The 17,524-nt window shown below is 36.2% G+C and overlaps 2 protein-coding genes across 2 annotated transcripts in view; both read right to left on the reverse strand.

Moving 5' to 3' along the window:
• LOTGIDRAFT_169731 (hypothetical protein) overlaps nucleotides 1–3,510 on the reverse strand; it is a gene marked incomplete at both ends in the record, with an annotated part of 5,571 nt that extends 2,061 nt beyond the window's left edge. Inside the window, 4 exons of the mRNA XM_009068026.1 lie at nucleotides 455–640; nucleotides 2,788–2,932; nucleotides 3,180–3,279; nucleotides 3,491–3,510. Of these exons, the coding sequence (XP_009066274.1) occupies nucleotides 455–640; nucleotides 2,788–2,932; nucleotides 3,180–3,279; nucleotides 3,491–3,510 (451 nt within the window). The remainder of the gene's footprint in view (nucleotides 1–454; nucleotides 641–2,787; nucleotides 2,933–3,179; nucleotides 3,280–3,490) is intronic.
• A 2,221-nt stretch (nucleotides 3,511–5,731) lies between these two features.
• On the reverse strand, nucleotides 5,732–10,144 carry LOTGIDRAFT_236866 (hypothetical protein). Its single transcript, XM_009068027.1, has 4 exons — nucleotides 10,045–10,144; nucleotides 7,318–7,533; nucleotides 6,838–7,100; nucleotides 5,732–6,518 (listed from the first exon to the last, which is right to left on the reverse strand). The coding sequence occupies exons 1-4, from the start codon at nucleotides 10,079–10,081 to the stop codon at nucleotides 6,369–6,371; spliced, it is 666 nt and encodes a 221-aa protein (XP_009066275.1). The 5' UTR covers nucleotides 10,082–10,144; the 3' UTR covers nucleotides 5,732–6,368.
• Nucleotides 10,145–17,524: the final 7,380 nt, after the last annotated feature.

Below are 17,524 nucleotides of genomic sequence, written 5' to 3' on the forward strand. Positions count from 1 at the left end.
GATATTGTCCTCTCCGCCATATTTCCGGTACACATCGATACATTTATACAGGACTTCTGATTGATAAACCGTTCTGGTCACAGGATTTTGGAAACCGGTATTATCTAGCAGTGGCGGTGGTCCACAATCAACAACTTCAATATAAAATGCATAACATTTATCAAATAGAGGAACTATTTTTACGATGGAAATACATAAAAGCGAGAAAGTCGTAGAAGGAAAAGCAATAAAATTTGTGAGTGTAGTCATCCCTTCCAGAGAGATCTTTTAGCCAATAATGTCAATCAGCACCCTTTTTGCGTGTCCACAACAACTTCTGTTTATTTCGTATTTACGAGTCCACAAGGCTTATAATTTTGATAAGGCCAGCGAACGCTGCAAGCCTTTCGATAGTCTCCATATCTGTTTTTATGGGGAGTCATTTTTTGGGGGTGGACTATTATAATATACTTACTCTGACACTGTAGATCAAATTCTGACCAGGTTCCGTTTCCCTGACAAGACGATAAACCGGTACCATTTATTTTGTTGTAGCCCCTGGCACAGGCAATTGTTGCTTCTACCTCAAATACGGGTTCATCGCCAGTCATAGCCGTTATTTTCATGTCATTACCGATCAAATCAACGGGGCATCGCACTCCTGAAGAAGAGAGAAAATATGATGGAGGACGGAGAATTTTTGCATTTTATTGCCTTTTTCTTATGCTCTTTGCAGAGTTCACATAGAAATGTCTGAAGTATCTATTTTTGTCTGTTGGTTTGTCAACTTGACATTATCTTTCAGAGCGCCCTTTCAGCAGCCCGGTCGTTAGGGTGGGGTCCGTGGGGGCTTGGCCCCAGCAAGTGAGAATTAAGCCCCAGCAAAACCTTCTTCAGTTTACAGTGTCTTTGTACAAAATCAAAAGATTTTGATACGTTTATGGGACCACAAAATTGTTACACATTTGAGCTCTCTGGGCTTTTAATTCTCCAGACTTATAAGAGTATAAAATCTGAGCCCCAGCACCAATTCATTCCAGGCGACGGGGCTGCCTTTAAGCCAATAATATTTTCAATTCTGAGAGCTGTGACATAATCATCAGGACATAATGGAGATTCATTTTTCAATATAAGACTCAAGAGGCGTCGTCTGAACAATGTAAGCATATTGGCGGGAATAAACAATCTTGTGTTAGGATCTATTGATTCTTGTTATTGTCTGTTATGCTCCATGCAATTCAATGAATAATATACGACAGTTGAGAGTTATTCTTCTCTTTATAAACAGTTAACCCATGTTGAGTTTCTGTTCTTTTGTTCGCTTATTTCTAACGTTAGTTTAGCTCCCATGGGGTGTACAAGTTAAAAGCCCATAAAGAAAGTACTAAAGCGTTCATTTCACTCAACAGTCTGATGCATCATGTCAATGCCTCTCAACAGGGTAAGAATAGGAAGACCATGAGGAAGAATTTCTGCAAGGTGGGGAGAGGGGGGCGATTTTTTTTTTGGTGAAATACGTTTCAACATAACTATCTTACGAATAGTAAATTAGTAATTTAGTATTAGATTTGGAAGAACTTTTCCGGAAGGAGGTTGAGACGCACTGCATTATGGTATCAAGGGGGAAGAAAGGGCGGCCCGTCATGCTTCAAATATCCCCCATTGCTGACTGCCTGGACATAACTGGTGGATAAGAATGAGTTTGTTATGAACAAACCAGCCCCCCCCCCCCCCCCCCAAAAAAAAAAACACACACACATTTCTTATCCCTCAAGGTCCGTAGAAATACTTGATTGTTCGGAGGGGCAGGGTAATATATTCGGGAAATGGTGTATGGCGTTAGGTAGCCGTAATGGAATTGGTCGGTTGTAAGAATTTTCTCAGAGGAGCAACCCCAACCCCCCACCTCTTTGCCTATTGTAGCCAGGGGCCTTTAATCCTCTCGCCTCGAATGCCTCTCGAACATATTCAAAATGTTAATTTCTTACTTTCACATTTCAAATCAATATTCCATGTTTCATCTGACAGACATGACAACCCCTCACTACCGGACGTCCTATACCAACCATAGCGACACCGAACTTCGCCTCTTTCTCTAATTCCATAGTTTCTGCTATCCGGCAATTCCATTTCGACTGGAAGATTATCTGGACTACAATGTTTCTCTGGAAAGTATAGAGCAGTAATTCGGATCTTCCTTGTAAACTACTTAAAGGGACAGGTTTGTCATATCTACGTCTCAGAAACGGGAATTTAAGTTAAGCTATAATCAATCATAGTGTTCACAGCTCACCGTCGAAATTTGAGCCCTTAAATCCATGAGCGTCCTGAATAATACGCTCAAGTAAGTTAAAAAGGATTGATCGTCTTTGAGACTCTGCTTAATATAGGAAACACATTTGAAATTCCTAGTCTTCAAAGGAAATAATATATATTCATTATAAAAAATGATTTCTAAAATATATTTACGAGTTAATTGACCAGTCGGGACATCACGAAAGTTCAGACCCTTTTCACGACGTTTACCTCACACAGTGAAATACGGTAGAAATGTATCGGAGACTATGAGGTTGCCCAAGCCTTAACCACAAAATAAATCCATTTGTGAGTAATTAGAATGTTAATGAAAATCCACCCTGATCAAGCAAATGAACTCTTTTCAAATACTGTACTATATTTATAGGAAACGCACGTGTATGGGAGAGTCCATTGAAGGTTGAGGGATGTCTATGAACAATCAATTAAATATAGTGTAGCTTACCCTCACAAACTAGATTCGGTCGAGACCAAGTCGAATCCGACCCACACCTCGAGTTAACGGATACGTCGCTATTTCGGTATAAGTCGGGTTTACACCGTACTGAAACAGTAGCACTATACGACCATATTTGTCGGATCGATCCAATGATCCTTTCCATTGTGGTCGGGGGTTCATAAAGCCCGCAGTTGACCTCTATTAAAAATAAAAACATGCGAAATTTACTATCCAACAAAACTGTCTGCAGCATTCGTTATTGAGGGGGAAGGAGGGTGTCATCATCAACTGCAGGAGATCCGCCCCACATATTTTGAAAATAATATCGACACTCGGAAGCACACTGTCTCTTACCATGGGGGTTAACTTTTCATTATACGACTATAAGAGTACATTATAAAGAAAATGTGTGTAATAAAGATGGCCAACCCCAACTTTAACTTACCCCGTGGTAAACAAGAGTAAGATCTGGTCCCGAGAACAGGAAAACAAAAACTAGTTTCTCTACAGTCTCTATGATCACAAGGGCTTGGCGAGGGACGTTTCTAAAAAATAATCCAAAAGATACATTGACAAGTTGTTTTATTTAGACAAAGATAAGGCAATGAAACGAAAAATGGAGTTTTACGTCCTAGTCTGAACGAAGATGCTTGGAGGTTGATATGGTTTCGGCGTTGGACGTAACAAATTTGAGCAAAACTCGGGCATATTAACTCTTTATCTCTTAAAAGACATTCCCTACCCCCTACGCCTTACCCATCCTTCAAATTTCCCATTTTGGATTCCTAACCCCAAGGACCATAAAGAAAAAGTTGGGTATAGAATTAAGAAAAACAATAATAGCCGTACCTTCTGATAAGTATTTCTAGAATATAAGTTTTTGGTCGAACTGCTGATTTCCTCAGGTGGGGTCTCATCCATTGTTTTCTTAGACAACAACTTACATTCCGAGGATTGTCTTCCAACATGATAGGTAAATCCTCCACAACTAGAGTAATAGTCACACAATTTGGAACATTGCTCTCTGTTATACACTGTATAGACCGAGTTTGATTCCTTATTGTTTTCAGTTTCACTATTATCACCTATTACAACGGTCAGTGAGTAAACACCAATCAAACAAGCCCACATCTCAAAATGCACATGCATTCTGATTATTCAAACACGAATTTTCGCATCGAAGGAATAAGCAATTTGTTACATTTGCTCAAGTCTACCTCTCTTCGATCTAGACAAGATAGTCATCGAAATGCCATACATTTGCTTACTCAGTTTTTGTAACACTGAATCTATTTCAGAGCTCTAGTGGAACTTTCACGTTTGGATTACTACGCACTTGGTTTTGGAGTTTCACACTGCACAATCTTCAGACAAAAGATATTGTTCAATCCATATCTCTATTGATGTGTATTATCAGTGGAAATTCTTCTAGTCGATATATAAATAAACATTGTATTATAAAACTAGTCTCTAGAGACGAACAAGTTCTTGGTCAAGGATTTCTCTCAGGAATCAACTGAACTCAATTATCATCAGTTTATCAGACATTCTTTAGACTTGAACATTGTTGTCATAGATATCGTACATTACGTCAATTGTACAAAAAGGTCGCTTATTGGTTAATTATAATGACGGTATCAACCAATCAGATTGTCCCAAAATTATTCAAAAATATAGAAAAGTTAAAGACAACGAAATGAACAAACTTAGATAATCATTTTGTGATTATATGTAAGTTTTCTGTCGTTAGGACAGTTGTAAACCTCGTCATGAATTAAAACACGAGCTATCCAAAGCCACTTTTCCAGCTTCTGATAAATATTGGGACAGTTAACGACTGGAGAAGACTCAACTTTTTGAACTAAAATTTGACGTCCATTGAGCTGATGCTCTCGAAGTTTAAAGTTATACCAGGTAACTCAACCCCCCTCCCCCCAAAAATAAAAAACTGCGTAAAATATTGAAGGTAATCTTCCTTTTAGTCATCTTCACAATGTCAAGATATTACGAACTGTGTCTAATACCTTGACTGCAATAGCCACCTTTCTTTTATCTCAGAGATGATATTCGATCGGCTGCCCCCTCTGCACCCCTCCCCTCCCCCCCTTTAGCTCCGCCACTGGGTACAAGACACAGTTCGTAATAGCTTGACACTGTGAGGATACGTTTCAGAGAAAACACTTCTTAATGCCTCAGTGAAGAAAACGTCAAAGCCATAACGTTAATCAAGCGAATAAAAACTGTCATTAGACTTTCAATTGTTAGAAAAACTCGTGAAAGGAATCGAAAACCCGTTTTTTACGTAGATGTTTTTAGTTTGCTTAAATAATAATAATGGTAAAAACTGTTTTAAATCCTCAGAGTCGTGTGACTATTAAATTGTTCTTTCATGTCAATTTGTGGGGCCTCGCCTTAATGCTTACTATCTTATGCAAAAAAAAAACGCTTAGTCGTTCGCATGGGGGAATAAAATGGGTCCCCATGGATTACAGACATGCTTGTAAGAGTATATTGACAGTTAAACATCGATAAGAAATTGCCACATTGCACACCGAAAAATACCCAAATTCTAAATGATGAAGTTAACTAAGATAATTCAATCAATAACTCCATCAAGGACGATAACCCCGAAACGATTGACTTAACAGTGAATGACCTACTTTTGATATGCACTTGTAAAATTATTATGTTCTACTTCAAGTTAATTATTCTCACTTCTGTTCAGTTCGCTTACTGGAAGTCCCAAATTGGAAAGCTATTCCTTGCCCCCAAAACTAGCTGTCCTGATTAGGACTTTGTATCCAAAACAAGTGTCAGAAGAATGCAATAAGCATAATTATGCTCTGTATTCCAAAACGATTGATGTCAGAATGTCATCACGTCTTACCAAGATCATAAAAGAAAGTAGCTGAAGTAGAAAGTCTGCGCTATATCGCTTAATTTCCATTAGGCTGATTAACTATTTGAAGCGTACATTAGCGATGAAAGACAACGGTGAATGACTAATAACATTTTAAGGATAAATATATTATAATAAGAAACATAAATAATACACAATAAGAACATTATTTTGATTAACGATTCATTACCAACACTCAAAAGATTTCTCTGGCTGACTTATTTTCTTTACGAAGCGCAAGGATATTGATAGTTTATAGATAACTTCATGTCTGATGATGTTTGTTGATAGATGTTGTGTAGATTGAGCCACGAAAACTGTTTAAATTAAGGATAAGCATGGCAAAAAAAAGAATTGCAATTTTTAAAAACTATGAATCAGTCTTACAAAGAAATAATATTATGAAAAATATAATCCACTTAAAGCAATCGTAAGAAACATTTGCAAATATTAGTGTTTTTAATTAATAAATTGTTGACTAAAACTTGTCATTAAAATCTTTCCGTTCTATGCGAGAGCAATGTCCATATGTTCTAGGATGTTCCATCGTTATGCTATTGTCGAGTTATAGAGACATTCAGTTAACAAGTCCGTTGACTTTGGAAGAACAGTCGTCTGGAAGGTCGATTTAGAAAGCTGGTTGTTGATTTTTTCACTTCGTAATTATACAAGACGCATATCTACAAGTAAAGGAGTCCGGGACAGACAGTTCTGAAATGGTCGCGTATGTATTATTTAGCAAAAACCATCTCTAGCGATCGTTACACTAAATCCAAACCTGGTGTTGGATAAACATAAATCGCACTCGTTAACGTATGTTTTGCCGTTAGAACCACAGACGAAACCGTATCTGGAACACGCTGGTCCGTACGATCCACAGTTGGCCTAAAAAGAAACAAATGAAAACACCTACACTTACTGTACAAACCTTGCCGAACATGACAGAAGGTGTGGAAGGGAAGACATTTCATGGCGGTTTGAATGGATCGCCGATCCAGAAGAAGTTGTGATAATGCCATATTTAGGTATCATTATCAAAATTTTGAGTGTTTAATGGCAAGTTATGTTGCCTTATCTATCAAAATTAAGAACGTGTTACCCTTGCCAAGTTTCTGACCCAAGTCTTCAAGAACAGTAACTCTCAAGAACACGTGACCTTTCAAATACTAGTTCTTTAAAGTGAAAGAAGCAAGCAAATACTTACCGTTCGTCCAAATGACAGATTCGCTCTGAATGGCTGCGGTTGTGGTTGCCGTTGAAACGGAGACTGGACATTACGATTCAAATATTGCCAAAAGGCATTAGAAAAGCTCCCTCCATTGTTGCCACGGTTACCAATATCAAACGGGTAGGGGAATGGAGAACCGGAAGTTGGTGTGGATGATGGGAAATATCTATTGATGACAGTTTGAAAGAAAGGGACGACACCACTGGTCGAGGGTAACGGAGAAGCTGTTGTACAAACACCTGGAATATAAGAAAAAGAAATAAAGAAATTGGCTTACTCATACAAACGAAAAACAATAAACACCATTGTCATGTTTGCTTATGTCCATACATTGTGTCCAAACCACACCACCATTCGTCATACTTGCCCGTCATTAAGCGTCAAAACCCGTACTCGGGATACGATAATGTCCATCACGTATCAAACCACTGCCTTTTTTAAAAGAATAGTCCTTACCTTGTCGATCAATGACCACAGGAAACTGTCTTCCTTGTTTCAGACTCTCCCATCGCTCAGCACAGTAACCACAAGTATTGGCGTATGTCTTCCCATTGCTACCACACATGGGGTTGTATTCACGGGTACACGGGTGAATCTTCTGGTTGAAATCTATCTGAGGACAGGTGACCGGGACAAACGACGATACATTTGGTAATTTTACTAGTAACAGTACTGAAATATACGTATGAAATGGTCTAAAATAAGATAAAAAAAAATCATAATTTTTTCTTATTGGAATGCCTACCAAACCATCATTTTCGGACAATTATAAACGACAGTCAACCGCTACACACAATGAAATTGAATGAGGTGGAGTGGCTCCCCCCCACCTCTGCCCCTTCCACAAGCAATTACTTTCACCTATGCTGTACAAATCCAGCCTTTCTCGATGGTGTCTATGAATAGTTTCCAACGCAACTCACGAGTCAACAAAATATATTATACATCCTCGAGATTTTCTAGTATCTCGTTTATTCGTGAAGCTGTGAGCAAAGATGGCAGATTGGCATTAATTAGCAGATGAACAAACATGGCTGAAGCTTGATCAGGGTCGAAAGAAAAGAAAGTTATCAAGAAAGGTCAAGATGAAATGAAAAGTTGTTGTCCATTGATAGTTTAAAGGTCATGGGGGTCTTTATATTCTGTCGTTTCGTCAACAATCTGTTATTAAATGGTAGAGCTTGAGCTTGAGTGTTTGAGAGACATTGACATCCTTTCTACAAATGCATCGAGCAATTCGGGTTCTTTTTTTCATTTGCATTCAAATATTTGTATTAGAACAATGAAAATAAGAAAGCCAAATACTAACGATCCGAGCCGCAAAACAAAAACCCTGAATACAAAATAACACTTCGGCAATATATTTGTAGCAGCACGTGGGATATTCATGTGAGGAAGATTTAGTAATAAGAAATGTTCTATATGCCTATCTAATGACGTTAACCAGTAATTGCCGCCAAAATAATTTCGTTGTAAATGGTAATGTTTCGATTCAGTTTATTTCTATTTTAATGATATGCAAAAAAATAAAAAATAAAATTCTTACAAACACTCCTTGTTTCAGGTTATTTTAGTCTAATATTTCATTTCAATCTAAATAAAACACTCAAGTCAAAATTGGAAACTTTTGTAAAGGTCAAGTATCTAGATCAAGATCTATATGAAATAAGAATGGTCTAAGAGGCGCTCCCTGCTTTACTCCTGTGTGTTAAGGAATTTTGTCTACACGCGGTTACATGTCTTTCACTTGTTAGGGCGTGAAGACAAGATCAAGCTATGAATATCAAATAAAACGAAGTCATTTCACGAAGACAAATATATCATTACAATAGGAGTAATATTTGTTTCGCGACAAAACTACGTTTTGAAATTTTGTGATCTTGTAAATTTTTTACGACGTTGTTTAAAGAAGCTTTCGAAACAATTGTTATGTCAAATTTAAATGTCAAGATACCTTCAAAAATTTACCACACGCATTGAATAATAGCAAAATATTTGCAAGGTTGATCAGAAACAAAAGATTGAGACTCAAAAGCTTACTTAGTACATGTGACAGAGCTGAAAACAATAAAGATAAGAGCATGCAAAATTTCAAAAAGTGTCGACTCTATCATTTGATACTCATGGTGATTTTTCAACGCAGTGAAACAACCGTTTGTGTCGAGATGCGATGTAATGATATTTTCAGATCTGAAAACCTAGATTTTCTTTAAATTTGTCACAGATCATTAGGAATTTAATTTTTGGTGTTAACAAATTGTCGCTCAGTTTCTTTGGTAAATTTAGTTAACAATTTATACAGAAATTTAGCGTTTATTTCCAAAATAAACTACTAAAAAGTCAAATTTGCATACACAATCGGAGAAGAGTTAAGATGATTTAGGAGATATCCCTCGTTGACTCTCTCAATACACATTGATGTAAAATATAGTTGATATCCGCCCTGTTTCTACAGTATAATTTACTATCTAAACTTTTTATTATCTCATTAACAATATATTTGGAATTTAGAAGCTAGACCATGAATTCCGCAAATTGCTTCTTAATTTTGATACTGCAGGTTTTCTGAAGACAAACTGTTCATTGGAAGAAATACTTTATGTATTATTCTTGTCTATTTTGTCGATGGAGGCTACAATTAAAGCCTTGACCACGAATTCCTTATTTTGTTTCTAAATGTTGATACTGTAAGTTCTCAGAGGACAAACTTTCAAAAGCCTTGGTTTTTCATCTTTGTTGATGACGACAAAATTCTGACAAACTACCGACTGATCCTACGACTTCTTGTCAAGTGGAATCAAAGACAGACGACTTTTTCCAATCGGATGCATTTGCAAATGATGACAAGTTGGTGGCGGTATGCTTTAAAATGTAACGGGACAGACCATGTTTAAAAAACAGTTGCAGTTCGAGTCACGACAGATTTTAACAATAGTGAAAATTGAGCGCAGGACCAGAATTCATCATTTAGTTGATTTTATACACATATATTTGATTTCCTAAAACAATCTTAAAGGCTATTTCACTCTTAAAGCATTTAATTCAGATGATCTAACATCTTGCTTCATTTGGAAAAGATTGGCAAAATGTCCCTATAGCAATCAGTTAGAACAAATTTAAAATAGTATTTTGAAATCAAAATGTAAATTCAAACCTTTTAGTTAAACTTTCAAAAAAACTTACCGAAAAATAAAGAAAGCATCGAAGTTAATTCCAGCATTTTGCTTTAATAATATTCTCTTCCAGATCTGACGAAATGAATTCGATGAAGTTCTTACACGACTGAATTTTACAGATTTAACTTGACAGTATTTTGATTTAATCCCGTCTCTTCTAAACAGATCGTGACTATTGCCGCCAAAATCCACCTGTGACGTTAATATGGTGAGAATGTCAATACGGGAGGGGCACGTGCATCGTCAAGAGTTGTCGTTATTGGCGCGCGACGTGTGGAAGATTAAAATGCAGTATTTTGAAATTTTCATACGCAATAAATTCTATTTACGAAACGACACTAATTATTCTTGGGAAACTTTCAAAAGGTGGATTGTAATTATTGACACGAAAGGCTGAATTAGTAAACAAAAAGTTTTTGACTTTTTGTTGAGTTTGTTTATCTAGGTTTTAATGTGTTTGGCGATGTACATGTTATGTATTTTCATCTTTTCAGGGCGGATTAATTTCATATCCACAGCTTTTTGTCATGGGTTAGTTTTAATTCATTCTGAATTATTCATTAAAAACAATTATGCAGTACTCTTCAGATTAACGAGAAGGTCAATGACGACATGGTGTTGAAATAGCCAACTTAAAAGCTTCCTGGATGACGAGGGGGTTCTGGTGCAAAACTCTTACATATAGACTGCCTTGACATTGATAATAGCCTATTTCATGTGTTTGAAACGTGCTTCGGATAGAAGGTCAATCGTCAGGACAACTTAAGAACAAGCAATTATGGTATGCAATGAGAAAAATTTTGACAGGACACTGGCATAGTTCGAATTCCAACTTTCTAGGGATCTGTAACGTACACAAGGTAACAACCTGTGCCTCGGTTTATTGTCCCATCCGAACAAATAAACTCTTTTTTTCATGTCAGTCCCTCCAACCTGCATCACTTACAGGGGGAAATCTGGTTGAAAAACCAGATGTTACATCCCGACCGGATACAGAAGATCAAACGTAAAGTTTTAAAACCAAGGGAAGCAATTCACCGTAATGAAATAAAGGCCTACAGTAAACTCATGTCACATTTTCTTCTTATTTAACTTCTCATAGTCTTCTCATTTCTGTATTATCAGACTATCAATGGGGACATTTTTCTGTCTACAATGTGCTCTGGCTATGGGTGGCATTGAACAGCGTGTTAGATGCAGGTCCGGAGCCAGACTTGATTATTCCCAGAGGCAAGTAATATATCCGGAGAGGCAAGAAATATATCCGGAGAGGCAAGTAATATATCCGGGGAGGCAAGTAATATATCCGGAGAGGCAAGAGGCAAGTAATATATCTGGAGGGGCAAGTAATATATCTGGAGGGACAAGTAATATATCCGGGGAGGCAAGTAATATATCCGGGGAGGCAAGTAATATATCTGGAGGGGCAAGTAATATATCCGGAGAGGCAATGGAGTATGTTATTTGGTTGCAGTAATGAAATTAGTTGGATGTCAGAATTATTTTTTTTTGAGGGAGTAATCCATTAGCATAAATATCTTCAGTGTTGAATTACTTTGTAGCAGTTTCTGAGATACAGGAAGTATGAATCACAAACAATGCTGCAATATGTAGTTCCGATCTGTGGGATGCTGTGCTAGTCCGTAGCCTATTATGTTAATCATGGAACCAAAGATTTCCTCCAAGATTTGGAATCGCATCATTATCTTGTCAGTAGTTATCTCCCTTTCACCATAACCTGAAAGCACCCCTCTTCCAAAAGAAACGGTACTTTCTGTGAGCTGTTTTCTGCACCATAGAGGCCTTCTGGGTTGCTAAAACCAGGTAACTTAGTCCAGTGTACAATGAGGAACATTTCCCTTCACTACAAGCATAAATGAAGCAGATACATGGATAAACATGGATAAACCCCTTGTTCTTACATTAAAATCCAATATTATATTACCGAAATTTTCCTCATCGCCATCCGAATAAGTAGCGCATTAATCTCGGGCTACCGTCTTTTCCATCCCGCTTCCTACACATATGTAACCATAAAAAAAAGCTGTATGGGGCACGGACACAAAAAAATGAAGAACATTTTTCAACAATTCATAAGCATACAGAGTTAAAGTACATTCCACTTAGTCCGGATATCAAATATAACCGGAAGAGATATTGGTAAGTAAATAGATATTAAAAGTTAATCATTAAAACTAATTGTTATCAATAATACCATGGATTCGAGGCTAATTTAATTACAATTCATGTGATTACAGTCAATAGTGTTCCTAATTAGCAAATTTAATATTCAGGTCGCTGCAGGTCATCAATTTACAGGTGTTATTACTTGAAAAAATACCCCTTTCGCAATGCAAAAGTAATGCAATAATTTAACGTAATATAACGGAAGCAGTCCACAGTTACCTAATCGTTTTGAATATTGACGTTTTAAAGGAATATTGGAATCATTTTGAATCTAACTTACTGCGACGGAGACAAAAGTTTAAATTTCACGACTGTTTTAAAATTTTGTCGTTTAACACACTAATTGATGACGTAGTATACATGATGTTTTAAAGCAGAAAATGTACTAGAAATGGACATTGGAATGACAAATATAAATGTTTTGAACTCAATAAAGGTATTTTAACGGGGACAGAAAAACGTAAGTTTTGGATTTTACGATTTTATGATCTAAACTTTTTAAATGTTGACGTTTAACACACTAATTGATGACGTAGTTTTAAAGTAGAGAATGTACTTTGGGTTGAGAAAAAAATAAATATTTTGAATCCAAATTATTTTTAAGTACTGCGACGGGGACAATAAGTTTAAATTTTACGACCAAGAAACACGCTTATCTAAACGTTTTAAATGTTGACGTTTAACGCACTAATTGATGACGTAGTAGACATGGTGTTTTAAAGTAGAAAATGTAATAAAGAAGGAATATTGGAATGACAAACATTAAGAAGAGAGTATTTAATGAGACGAACTGGTAATAAAATAAGTTAAAGTGTAAATAAAACTCCCATCTTCCAACTCTCACTTAACAACTTTAATATCTTCTGTCTAATGAGTCTTTTAAGGTCTTTTGACACGAATTGTTACAAATATTTGCTTATCACGCAGTTCATTGTCCATTAATTCTCACTCGGCACTATTTGGCTCTTCCATGGAAGTATTTAACTTGGGCTTCATTGATGGAACAGTGTTCCATAAACACATCAATCAACTGGCCAGTCGGACATTCTGATACCAAATAGGGGCCTATTTAGAGAAGAATTTCCCTTCGACACCAATATCCTGCATCCAGATATTAGAGCATTCAGTGAACGGAAACTTGGTCAGCTAATATGGTCTGCTGATTCTATGAAAATATTGGATAGGCCCTGTCGAAAATGGATGGAAATGTAAGACACGACTAATGACAAAAAGACATTGAGATCTGTTAGCTTTTAAATAAGTAGGCCCCATTTATTTACGAATAACTGTTTTAGTAGGCCTAATTTCCCGCTAAAACTTGAGTCTAGTTCTGCTGTATACAGGATTTACATAATTCATGTGCAATAAGTTTTTAAACTGAATTTTCCAGAAATTAGCCGCATAATTTGATAGACATACATTACCATGTCTGAGTTCTGAGTTCTAAACGAAACTAAACGGTTCTTTCTCTGCCCGACTGATTAATAGCTCGAGTGACAGTTATTTGTCGATTAAGAGGGGTCGTAATATTATAGCACCCCAGAGAGTCCTGTATTAGAATGTATGTTTAGAAGCGACTGGCTTGACAGTTCTTACACTTTTAAACAATAATCGTCTCAATTATCTCCTTACTTAAATTCATCCATAGGACGGTACGGGTCAAATAATTTGCTGGGTTATGTCCACCTTTAAAATAGCCTTCGTTTAAAAGGTGTATTGAGTAATTTGGTTGTAGACCGATGAGTAATATCGTTTCCCCGGAGCATTCTTCAATTGAATCTTTTAAAATAAGCTTCCTTGGTGAACATGAGAAGAAGTCATAAACGAGAATATCCTATGTTTATGCCTAAACTTTTGAAGAACAAGCAAGGGCATACTTATTAGTTGACCATAGTAATATGCCTGCCAATGCCGTCAGGTTTCTGATCTTGTCCCACACCGCCTTGTAGCAATATCTTTACAAAATACAATCGGACCATGAGGTTTGTTTCAGCTTCATTAAGTCTTTAATAGATTTATCCTCCTCTTTCCCTGTCTCTTAATACTCTCATCCTTATTATTTCTCTCCATTCCATTGATTTGTGCATTCAAACAAATAATTTTCTAGCAATTGTCGACGATTTGCCTTTCCACTGTGTTGATAGAACTATAAAATCTTCAGCATTTTTCTTCTTATTGTTTCAAAACAGATACCTTTTGCACGATGTTCAACGCAATAATTTCTTTTAAGACATAACAACAATGCAATTGAGAACCTGTCTTTGAAACATTTTCCCTTTTTCCTTCAGCAAGTTACAAATCACTAAGAAAAATATTGGATATGACGTCATTAAGTAATATTTTTGATATAATCAAGTAAAATTTTTGATATAATCAAGTAAAGTGTTAGATATAACGTCATCAAGTAAATTTTTTGAAATAACGTCATCAAGTAAATTTTTTGAAATAACGTCATCTATATAACGTCATTTACTAATATAACGTCATTAAGTGTTTTTTTTTTAAATAACGTCATTTAGTAAAATTTTTGATACAACATCATCAAGTAAACATCATTAAGTAATTTTTTCTTATTCAAAGCCACCAATGAAATTTCTGATGTAACGGAGCCAAGTTAAATGAAAATCTTACAATCTTGATTCTCTTGCTCCTGTCAAGTGAGAGCCCTTAGAACATACGCTTAAAGTTATATAATGAAAATTAACTCTATTAACAAAACAGTATGTCCTGATGATGATTTTAAAGCCGAAACATGCGTCTGCAGTACGATATGAGCTCTAGTCATACCTGCATCAAAGTGGACATCCTATAATGTTTTTTTTACGCTTTACACTGTATATTTAAATCAGTCGAAAGGACCCTGGTATCAATGTCGTAATTTTGGTAGAATTTAATGGTTGAAATGAAGAAAATGTGGTGCCGTGTGAATGAACATTAATAGTTCTATTAACAAGTCGCTAATTCCCTGGACTATTATATTAATCGCTGGAGGCCGAGAAACCAGGCTGGATTTTATCGTCTATTAGTGGATATTGATATCTTATAAACCAGTACCTCGCGTCGTCTTTCGCCGTCCGGCTGGTCTTATTGCCGTTTGTCCACCCTGAATAGGACAAGACGTGGATGTAAAATCGGTAGTGAAACGCAGACTAAACGTAGACGCAACGCAGCGACTCAAATAAAAGAAATTTTATTGATATCTTGATAAAAGAAAAAAAAGTACCTCGCGTCGACATCCGCCACCCGGTTGGTATTATTGCCGTATGTCCACTGTCCAGTGCTCGTATACTAGACGAAGATGTAACAGCAAAGCACAGACGAAACTCAGGGTCTTAGAGATCAGACTGGATTTCTTCCTCTGTCGAACTGGTATCCCTGTCGCATGTTCTTCTTGAAAGTAAAGTTTTTAGTTATCCTCAGCTATCTGGAACTCGCGATGTCACAATGAGACTAAATGGTTTCGTAAAAGGGCATTCTTTCAGAGAGTCCACATAGCTGACAATATTTATTGATAATCTTAACTCTAAAACGATACAAATTGAATCCTTAAAACTTCTTCTAATGTTAACTACACAATCATAGACCTATGAGTTTCTTAAGGCTTTATAAAACCGTTTAGCTTGTGCCAAACGCAGGGTCTTAGAGGCCAAACTGGATTTAGAAAAATGAATCCATTCGGAGAGTCCACACATGTTGACAATGCTTATAGGTACATTTTTTACTAATGTTAAAGCAATCCACTGAGACCTATTAGTGAACAGAAGAATTCACTGTAGAATACAAAGCCTTGTGGCATTTTAGACCCACCTACCGCCGACAGCTCAGTACCATCCTCTGTCCAATAAGTGATTAAAAACACACAGTCCTCCGACAATTACTGCCTCAATCTCGCCATATCTTTAACTCATTTAGATCAACTTTAATGCCTCGTCGATTTCACTGTTTTAATACGCAAGTGGTCTTGTTATTAGCTTTAGATACCTGCCAGCTTGCAATGGAATCGGTTACAAACGTTTATATCTTTTATAAGTGTTAAATAGCAAATAATTTAGTGCTGTTTATTTATATTGGATTATAAGGAAAGTTTTAAAAATTAACGTTAAGTGTTTGGAGCGTTATTTTAAAAAATGACGTTATATATATTTTGACGTTTCTGTGACGGTATATAAAAATTAACGTTATTATTATGTGACCGGAATGTTATTATTAAAGATATGACGTTATATGATATATATTAATTATGCATCTATGTTTTGAAGTCTCTGAAACGTTTATTAACAAATAACGTTAAAATTTTATGTGCCCGGTGCGTTATTGAAGAAATTTAAAACATTGTAGAAGTTAAATTCAAGTGTCTTGAATCCTATAAAAAAAAATGACGCTACATATTTAACTATTGAAGTTTCTGGAACGTTTTAAAAAATGTAACGTTAGGCCTATATGTTTATGTAGGCCTACTGAAGTGTCCGCAACGTGATTTTATATTAATATAATTATGTTAACGTTATTATTAACAATATTGGTAATTTTGAAAGAGAATTTTCTCAGTCACCATCAATGTTACATTACTCAGGATTGAGGATTGGGGATTTTTATTAAAAATTCAAATTGATAATTAACTAATATCAACAAAACTGCTGATGCGCGGTGGAGAATTAGAGTGTAACTTCGGATTTGAAAATTTCTGTCTCTTAGAAAGAATATCATCTCATTATGTTTCTACAAGACGAAGAACAAAGCCCGTGTGATTCCAGATTTTAAGCCACATTTAATTGATTTGAGAGACAAATTTCCCATCAATTCGCTCAATATTTGGTGATACTTGACTGAGTTTACTCGTAGGTTAATAGCAGACTGAAAACGACTATTAAATCTAATTGCTTGGAAAGATTCTGTGGTACGGGAGACACCCTGAACGCCTATTAATAATTTCGTCTTTTGTTTAAAGGCCTGGAAAATTTCTTGTGGAACATTTGCGCGTCTGGAAGTCAGAAGGTTTATTGTTTAATAAAAGGTGAATTACTACCATTAGACTCGATCGTCACGACATTAGAACATCCATTATTCTTGGATTTTACAGCTCCACTAAACTTTGGTATCAAAAGCTAGAAATCGGACACAATTGTTTTGGATAATGCACGATCTGGTTTTTACAGAGATGTTTGAATAAGGATTTTATCGGTTTTTAAGATAAAGTGCCACAGTGCTAGTTCAGTGTCGATATTTTTTATGTTGGACACAGAGTGTGTATATAACTTACAGACTTCTCAAAGTTTGGTGCCAAAAAGTTCGAATTTTTA

Source organism: Lottia gigantea, assembly GCF_000327385.1.
Source record: "Lottia gigantea unplaced genomic scaffold LOTGIsca_88, whole genome shotgun sequence".
Lineage (NCBI taxonomy): Eukaryota > Metazoa > Mollusca > Gastropoda > Lottiidae > Lottia > Lottia gigantea.